General features: G+C 38.7%; 1 protein-coding gene across 1 annotated transcript in view; it reads left to right on the forward strand.

The window, feature by feature from the left end:
* Window positions 1–280: 280 nt before the first annotated feature.
* The window catches only part of LOC108578785, a 112213-nt gene continuing 102425 nt past the window's right edge, over window positions 281–10068 (forward strand). Inside the window, exon 1 of the mRNA XM_017942180.1 lies at window positions 281–644. Coding sequence (XP_017797669.1) covers window positions 281–644 — 364 coding nt within the window. The remainder of the gene's footprint in view (window positions 645–10068) is intronic.

Here is a 10068-nt window from a genome sequence, read left to right on the forward strand (position 1 = left end):
GAAACAAAGTATTGGAAGACAGGTAGATTGGTCTTAATATAGGTTCAGTCTCTGTGTAACGTAGCATCACCTTGTTCAGCATGCAGATGAAATTGCACTCGAAAGTCTAATTCCACCTCTTCTATCCTCTCTTTTCAAAGAACGTTAAACAAAACGCAAAAAAGAAAAAATCGCTCTCTATTGAAAGAATTCGATCAGTTGACCCATAAGAGAAAAATAAAAACGAGAAAAACCCTTTTCTGCTTCTAGTTAAAACTCGGAAGAAAGGGGTAGCGGCACGATGACAAGACTCATCACTGCGTTGCTGCTGGTGCAGGCTATCGCGAGGTTTGGTCGCGTGGCAGCCGCAGAGTCGACGCACGCGGCTGATCAGCCAGTCCCTTCTGCGGTCCCATCGGGCCTTTCTGGGCCAGATTACACCGGACCATCTGCCGGTTCCGACGAATGCGACCCAGAAATGGTGGGCTTCGAGTTGGTTACCGGGTACGTGTACACCGCGCCCACGAACATGTTGGAGTCCATACCTGGAACTCTGATGCTCACCGATTGCCTCGAGACCTGTCAGGCGAACGACTCCTGCCAAGCGGTGAACTACGAGACGGGTCTGTGCGTTCTGTTCAGCTCGAACGCCGACAGCAATCCAGGTAAGATTGAATCGTTATCGTATTCGCGCGTGGTGGATATGTTGGTGGTGGGCGATCGTCGCCGATATCCTCGCGACTGAAACGTCGGACAGGTCAACAGTAGAGTGTAGAAGAGTGCAGAAACGAACGAACCGATCGATCTTTCTCCCGATTCGTCGACGTTGAACGGTGCCACGCATCCGTGGGTCCTACATATATGTATGTCCCGATCGCCGAATAAGGGAATTCCATGAAGCGCGGAATCGTTCCGCGGAATGATTAAATGGCTAGGCTACGGATGGGATAAAATAGACGTGTGTCGTTTTGTACGGGGCCTGGCCATCGCCGCTTTTATGCAGCACGTGAGTCGACTCGGTGATGGCGTAACGGGTTCGATACGATATTCGGACGACTATTTGCTTGTTTGATCGCGAAGAAAGTATACGACGAACAGGTCGGGCAAGGATCGAGGTCAACCGAGGTAGAACGCATCCATCGTGGAATTCCGTGTTACCGAAGTTCCATTTACGTTCACCTGCTGTAAGGAACTGTGCCCCTGTTTCACTTTTGTCAATTGCTCCATTTACCATCTCTAACCCGATTTTTCGTAAGTTCGTAAGAAGAAGAATTTCACATTTCGGTGGGAGAAGCAAGATTTTAATAATTATTAGAAAGAAGTTAGAGGATAATAGTTTAAGTGTCCAACGATATAATGCAATGAGAAAACAAAATGATACCTAACTTGAAGGTCACGTGGTGTTACAGAGGATTAAATGTAATTTAGCGTAATATTTTTTACACTATTAAGGATTAACATCTTTTCACTTTAATTTAGTAAAACAAATTTTTAAACGATACGGCCAAAATAAAGGATTTTGCAGTCGTGTTTGAATATCTCGTCTGTAATGCATGTTACTTAATAAAATCTGCCGCAGCGAAATGGTTAATTAGAAATCAAATTTTAGGAGAATCAATTACAGAATATGTTACTTCTTGACAGAAAAAAGAATTCACGTTGAACTCTCCTGAATAAAAATCTAATATATTTCTGTTGGTAATAGAACTTCAAAGAAACAGCACATTCCATAACTAAACGTTAAGTTAAAATTAAAAAATTAATTTAACAATCTGAAACATTATGTTTGCACTAGACGTTTTAAAACTATTAACATTAATTAGAAATAAAGAATCACTGGGATGATTATTTCAAAAAATATGTTACTTGTTGCTAAAATATTTTGATTAACTGCTAATATTTCAAAAAATAAATTCACACTGAATTCTTCTAAATAAAAATCTAACATATTTAACTTGATAATAGAATATCAAAAAAGATTTTCGAGAAGATATAAGAGCCTTTTGACGATAATTGATTGGTGGAAAAAAAAGAAAAAAAAAAAGATAGATTTGCTAATCGAATGAGTTTGTAGTCAAAATGCTTGGTGAATTCACACGCTTCAGCCGTGTAACGTGTTTGATAGAATTCTCTGGTTCGTATGTTATCTGTTGAACGTATACGTATATTCGATCGTTATTAATCGTCCATTTCGCGGATTATGCGACGAGGCTTGGCGTAATCCATGTTTGCCGATAGAATCGCAATATCCCATGTATCGATTTTGTACCCGGTGAAAAATGCACGAATTTTTTTTTCTAGCCCCAGCTAGCACAGCCTTGTTTCCTAAAATACTTGGACACGTTCAACACGTCAAACATATTTTCACTTGCTAGCCCTCGCGTTTCGATGAAATTTTCTGCTAGTTTACTCCGCAAATATCAGTTAAGCACCTTAATTCAGTTTTGAACAGTTGATTTTTCTTTCGATTAATAAAATACCTCGAAAGATGGAAAAATGTGATTAAATAAAGTAGCAAATGAAATTGCGAATTATGCAAATAACTAAGACAAATTGATCGCTTTTCAAGAAAATAAAATACAATTTTTCTTCTCTTTATCGAAGCTAACTACCAACTTTTTATTCTTTTGTTCTGTCTACTTGTTTGCTTAATTCACTCTAATTGCCTGAATCGTACGAAAAGAATGTTGCTTAGCTGCTTCCTTTAGCAGAAAATTTCATGCAAATTTAAATCCTGTTATGCAAACGTCTATGTGTTTCAAGTTATAACAGTAGGATTACCTTGTTAACTCTACGACCAACGTATTAATTGGCAGGAACTTTAACTTCTTAATAATCTCGACAAATTTTCAATATCACAACCAAGCATTACAAAACTTTATATTTCAATTATTGCAAATATTTCAACAACTCACTTCCGTTCTACGTTCAAATCAAACATTTTCACTATCCGTGAAGTTGCCTCGAGTACAATACTTCCGGATTTATTTACTCACTTAATAACATTGCAGAGAAATTCCAAATGAAATCAGAAAGAAGTTGGAACTTCGGATAATTACGATTCTTCGCGAATGTTCAATGCAGACAAACGATTCCTGTTGCTCAACAACTTCGATAAATCGTACTTCGCTGTTCAATTTCGAGCACAAACGTGAAAAATTTCAAGCCCTTGATTTACAATTATCCGACAATTTTTTATCCTAAAAATGACGTCTCCAAGTGTGAACGCTCCCTTAAAAGAAGAAATGAAAAAAGAACGACAGTATTTGTCCGTGAAATAAGTCCATATATTCTAGAAAGAGGTGCTTTCAGTCTGAAGCGTTTGATTGAGCCACGTCGATTCACAATCACCTTACGCGCTATCTGTCTTCGATTCGGCCCCGATCTTATTTAAATTCTTGCAAAGTACGAGGCGGCGTTCGTACTCGCGGCAGCAGTTGATTTTTCTACAAAACGTCCCGGCGAAATATCGAGAGCAAGTCGAAGGAGATTTGTCAAGCACTCCTCGACCTACTCCCTCCTTCTCTCTCTCCCTCTTTCTTACTCACCCTCTCTTCTTGGCTGCATTTCGAGGCGTCGAATTGAAGACAGTTTTAAGCCATTCGAACGACGAACGCCAGCCGGATTACGTGTTAAAGTTTTACCGTGAGCAGCCGCTCATTTTTACGCTTCCTCTCGTCCACGTTTGAACGGGTTTTTCGCATGAAAAAAACCGAATTTTTCCGCCACGTCGCGGATTCGCGCGCGCGCGCTCTCTCTGGTACGATTTGGAAAAAAGCAAAAGAAAACATGGAAAAGTCGATGTGACGAGAAAAACAAAAAAATATACAAACGGAGAGAATATTATTTTCACGATTGCTCTCTCGAGCGGACAAAATTGAAGCTGTTGGAGTATTCGTGAAAAAAATAAAAGAAGGAGAATTTCGAGTGCGTGTGTCTGTGTGCGTGATGATGAAATTTATCGTTGCTCCAAAGAGTTATTAGATTTTCGTCATCGAAACGGTCCAAACCGAAGGAAATTTGCAACGATAACCGATGTAAATACGGGAGTAAACTTTAAACCTACTTCAATTCGATTATACACCGGGGGGAACTAACTGTAAAGCTGTAGCGGAAAGTTTGATCCGCGTTAGTTAGTTAAAATCCATTAAAAATAGAATTTACTTCAGAGTTACGGCAGTCACCGTTAACGTAACTAGAGAGATGCGTTTATCTACGTGTAACACAGTAGCAGGAACGACGAAAACCAAGATCTCGAGCAATATTCACACGGGATGTGAGCAACTACGATTAAGATATCAGATCGTAATTTGCGAAACATGAATAAGTTTGCGATAATTTTACTTTGTTCGTTACCTTTGATGAATACTGATCGCCCGAGCCGTGCAAACTGAGAACAGGAAATTATCATTTAACATTAACATTTTTCTAGGATTATAAATATTTGATAAATATTTAATAACGAATTTTGTATAAGTATTTTACTCTCAGGGTATCGAAAGACGAAGGTAATTTTCAGAACAGAGAGCGTAGATGTTAGAAGTCTATTAAACTGATTAACTCGACTTTTTGCAATTTTCTCATGATTGGTGCTCAATTTTTCGAAAAGGAATGCAATTTTCTTTGTAATCTGATTTATTACCACGAAATAGGGAGGAAAATAGGGACCCCAGATTCAGAAGACATTGTGAAAAATAAAGAAATAATAAAAATGGTTTATTCTACGAGGAAACGAAATTTGAATAAAATAGTGTATAGAAATTTATCAACTTTTTAAAATTTCTGTTTGATGGATTTAATCACTTTCGCTTTTGATTTGATTTTCTTGTGGAATTGGGAGTCTTGTCACTTGTAAAAAAAATTATTCTTAATCCCCAATGTTAAAAAAATAGCTAACACTCGGTGAAATGTATCAATATAATATTTATTTTATTCTACGTTTATTTTTTTGGTGCTCAATTTATTCATTTAAAATAATTTCGTTTAAAAAAAGATTACTCTTAATCCCCAATGTCAAAAAAATTACTAATACCCAGTAAAATCTAGAAATATATTTATTTTATTCTACGTTTATTTTTTTGGTGCTCAATTTATTCATTTAAAATGATTTCGTTTAAAAAAGATTATTCTCAATCCTTAATACTCAGTAAAATCTACAAGTGCAATATTTATTTTGTCCCACGTTCAACGCTTACTCGAAGTAATTTCATTAAAAGAGAAAAACTTACTCTCTATCCATGATGTTAAAAAATGACAAATACTCGGTAAACTCCATAAATATAATATTCCGTGAATATTCGATCGAACGTACGAACACTTTAGGTTAAAGAGTATTACACGGAGGCAAGTGAACATATTAATTATACTTCCTGCGTTAAAAAGCTGAACTGCAGGCGTAAAGGGTGGAAAAGGCGCTATAGAACACACTAGACATTTATCGGATTAATGATTATGACTCGGTGTAACAAGCAAAATTCCCCGGGTAACGATAACAATGAGCTACGGAAGAGGTTTTTCATTAACGAAGCAGTTTTATATATCGGGTGTGTTCTGGATGCATTTTGATCGAATGTCATGTACGAAAAAGTTGTTACAGAAATACGCTATAACGATCACATGCATTGTCAGGCAGGTTCACCGCGTCGGTTCCTCATGAATAATGGATACTGCTATAAGTAAGTGTAATGAGAAATGCACTAATTGAATCTTCCGGGGTGTAATTAATATAAACTATGCGTCTGTGGTTGGTCGACCCGTAAGCATTAATTAAATGGTAAATGAGTTGGTGCAACCACAGAAAAACGGTGGGTCGGGAATTTTTTCGATTACCGGTTACCGTCTAAAGATGATTACCTGCTCATCGTGAAACGATCATAATTGTTACGTCGTTACGTCTCTTACAGCCCGCGGCTAACAAAGTGTTTCCGTGTCTTCGAATTTCTAATACGATTATTCCCGAAAAATATTCGGACGTTGACAAATCAACCATTACATACAGCGTAGAAAAAACTATTTTCTATTCATATTTTCGATATCGTGAACTGTGAGTAATGTGAACAATGTTCTATGAATATTCAAAATATGAACTTTTGCTAACGAGGGAATTTTTTTAAATTTGAAACTTTGCAAAAGTGTAGCTCGTGTGACGTTAAAAACGAAACCATTTTTTATTTTGCTAACAAAAAAAGTAAGAATTTTCATATTATCGTGAATATTTACGAAACCATGGAAAAGAAGGTACATTCAAAGTTGTGTGATTTTTGATGTCGTACAGTGTGGTGGTAAAGAATTTTCGAGAAACAGAGTAATGGGGGTAAATTTTGAAAGTAACTATTTTTGGTAGTAACCGTAGTTTTGAGTTTAAGAAGCTAGCAGTACGAGTAAATTGTGATTTGAATTTCGAACAATCGCTGAAAAAGAGGACACTTTTGCATCGATTAAAAGCAACTTTTGCTGTTCCTATCACCCAAACTCCACGCGTCGAAACACGTTCGAGAATTTGGTATTTCGTAAAGGCAAGAATTATTCAAGAAATTCGATCGAAATACATAAATTTGCCAAGTTAGATAAACGCACAGGCTGGTAGTGGCGAAAACCTCGTGAAACCGCATAGATAGATCGAACGGCGGAACGCACGATTTGCTCGTTTTATTCATTCCGAATCGCGCGTGGAAAAATAACGTTTGCAAAGTGAAACGAGCTCGAAAAAGAAATGCTATTTTACGGCGATCTATTTCTATTAGCGTTGTTCAATTCTAAAACAATAATATAACGTCCGTGAGGAATGTCCGTTACTCTTCGTTAAGCAAGTTGGGACATTTTTTCCAATTAAATCCAAGATCAGGATTAAAAGAGAGCTTTTCTGCGGGCAAATATTAAAATTCAAGGGTGCAAGAGAAATATCAGCACTGAAACTTAATATTTGCAAATTTTTATATTTCTACAATTACCTTCTCTAGCTTCGGTGATACGAAAAAATTGTCGTACGTAATTTAAATGGTTTCAAAGGGCGAATAAGATGCAAAGAGTACAAAAAACGAAAGGAAGTTTCACATTCGACTTGAAATTTTAGAGTCCAAAGTCACATTACTATGCTTGTTTAAACACAGGTGATCTTTAAAAAAAGAAAAACAGAAAAAAGTGACATTTCTCCTACTTCATTCCCACTTTGAAACCATTCAAATTACGTACAAAAATGTTCTCGTTACCTAGCTATATAGAAAAGACAATTAGGCAAGCTACTAGACACTTGATAAAAATATTTTACCATTTAGTAAAATATGTGTTATCTGAAAAATATTTGAAATAAAATTCACCCTTTGAACCCTTTCAAATTGCGTCCGAAAATGTTCTCGTTACACCACTACACAGTTATACGAGATAATTAGACGGTCTGTTTCGCGTGCCTCACCCTGTATACTTGGAAACGTGTCAAGCGATACCTGTTTTATGGGCAAATGGGTAAAAATCGAACGAGCTTTCGTTAAAATCAACAGAAAATTCTGATGGTGTTGATGATTGAAATTCACGTCGGTGCGGGCACGAGTAAATCGTTCGTGTAATTTCGTCGATAAGTATCTTACGGGTGAATTTGATGGGCGCTCACCTCGTAACCAACGCTGTAAGCACGAAATCAATTATCAGTGTTATTCACACGACGGGACCGGGAATTGACCGCGGTACAACCGCTTCGTTTCGTAATTAACGAAAAGAAACGCCGGTAACATCTCATCGATGTTACACGTTTTTTGCCGGAACGGTATCAGAAAAATTGAATCTCGAGGCACGCACATAATGATGATGACCGCCGACAAAAAAGGAGTAGGGAGAGATTATAACGACGAGGGTAAAGTGGAGTGGAATAAGAGAGGAGCAATAAACATGCAAAAGATTCGCGAAGCCACCTTGCACATTGCCGATCATTTACTGCAAACTTCTCTCAGGTACTCATGTTGACGTGCACAGGTATACCTGGGCTGCTTGTGACAGTTTGACATCTACAAAGTACTCTTTTGCTCTTTTTAAATCATATCTCTCCCCTCTCGACTCTTTTCATCCCCCTCCCTGTTTCATTCTGTCCTCTCCTTCTCGTCACCTCTCATCTTTATCTCCTCTTCTCCGTCGTCGTCGTCGTCGTCTACCGCTAGACCCGGCGCGGTCGATAAAAATTGAACGCGTACGATTTTAAAGCTAATTGCGTCACTTTGAGCGAGCACCGTAAAATCGGCCGTGTCAAGCGTGCTTGCTTCCGTGATATTTCTAAGGGAAAGATAGAAAGGAAAAAAAAGTGGGCGAGAAACGAGAGAAAGAAAGTAAAAAACGAGAGGAAGAAGCAGTCGAGCGGTTGAAGATCGGCCAATCGGCCAACGTGGCCTGGCCTGTTCGACGCTGAGACCGACATGGTTACGCTTTGATGACTTCCTGACACGAGCTTCCTGCAGTAACGATCCACTAGGAAAATGTCGTCTCCATGCGATGTTGTTCCTGCTGTCGATGCAACGTGATAAATCCCGGTACTGTTAACCTCTTTTTTCGGTTTTCACGGTCGTCGAATGCAATTCCGTTCGATATTTAATTATACCATTTGTGACCGTCGAACGAAAAGTGGTGCTGGGTCAATTTTGACCCATCGTAAGATTTCTTCCTCTGTGCATCAGCGAATGCAATTCTTTTTCGACAGTATTATTATAAATACCGGAAATATCTCGGATGAACAAAGTTGTTGCACCACGAATCTTGGGTCACAGATGACCCAGGCGCAGTTAACAGGCCCAGAAACTTTGTTCGTTCGTTAGAAATTTTCCAAAGAACAGAAAAATAAAAGCGGAACGTTCTCGCGAGAGATGTAGAATTTCGAAGGAAATCCGAGCACAACAAATGATATACCCACCGCGAATGTCATAAAACACGACATTCGCAAGAAAGAAAGAAAGAAAAAAAAAAGGAGAAAGGACACAAAGGATTCCAATACAAGTGGCACATATTTCTTCTCTCCTTTAAACAGCGTCAGGTCTAAAGTTACAAAGGTAACTCATACTCGTGATACAAGGTAGGTAAGATTGGTCTAGGATGATAAGAAGCGAAGCTCCTTTCGCGTACATAGAAATTCCTCCTAAGATTTTGCCGGCAACTTCGGTAGAGGTTTTGCACGTTGAATATTTGTTTCTCGTAAAACGGGACCAGTGGTAGGTTCACAAAGTCCCGTGTACTCCGTGGTTCATGATCGACGATGGGACAATGACGACACAGCGGTCGCGTCACGATCACGAAATTTCTGTACCCGGGCCCCGTTACTCGATGATAGGATCGTCTTACGAGCAACCTAACTGCCGTCCACTTCCCATTTCTCCTCATTCGTCTACAAGCCGTCTCTGTTCGCCACTCTCAAAGGACCACTTACAAGTAAGGTACCAGTATTGAGCATCGCGGTAATTAGTCTCTGGATAATGTATTCCAACCAGCACGTGACCAGACCCCCGTCTTTCTTCAGCCTCCGTACTTTTACCTTCCCAGCTTCCCTCCAACTGGAATCTTCATAGATTTCTATGAAGCATGAATCTCTCGCTACAAGTGGATTTTATTCGAACGATGTTCCTTTATTTTATTTTTTATCATCGTGGCAAATGAACTGTCCATAGTAAGGTAAAAATTTGGTTAGTGAGGAAATTTGTTAAAAGTCAAATTCAACGCCAATTGACATTGTTTATTTATCCGATAGTATATGAAATTTATCAGTTATCAGTTATTATTACATAATAGTATTATTATCATATTCAGTTATCAGTTGTCGTTAATTTTCGACCTCGCTATATTTCTTCCACCGACTATACATACTTCCCTGAGAACACCTTTGAAGAGCGCTACGTACAGATTTCCGAATAGTTTACCAATACGCTCGCACACTTGCCGATTTCTTACACTCTCCTACTGCATTCTCGCGCAATCAGAATTCAGAATTCCTCCGTTTTCTTCATGGTTGAGCCTTTTCACTAGGAAGTGTAACCTCGGCAAAAGAGACAAAGGGGAGGGCTGGCTCTGGTGCAGTCTTTCCAAGCATAGCTGCTCGGGATATACGTATGTATCTGTATC

The sequence above is a fragment of the Habropoda laboriosa genome, unplaced genomic scaffold, assembly GCF_001263275.1.
Source record: "Habropoda laboriosa isolate 0110345459 unplaced genomic scaffold, ASM126327v1 scaffold47, whole genome shotgun sequence".
NCBI lineage: Eukaryota > Metazoa > Arthropoda > Insecta > Hymenoptera > Apidae > Habropoda > Habropoda laboriosa.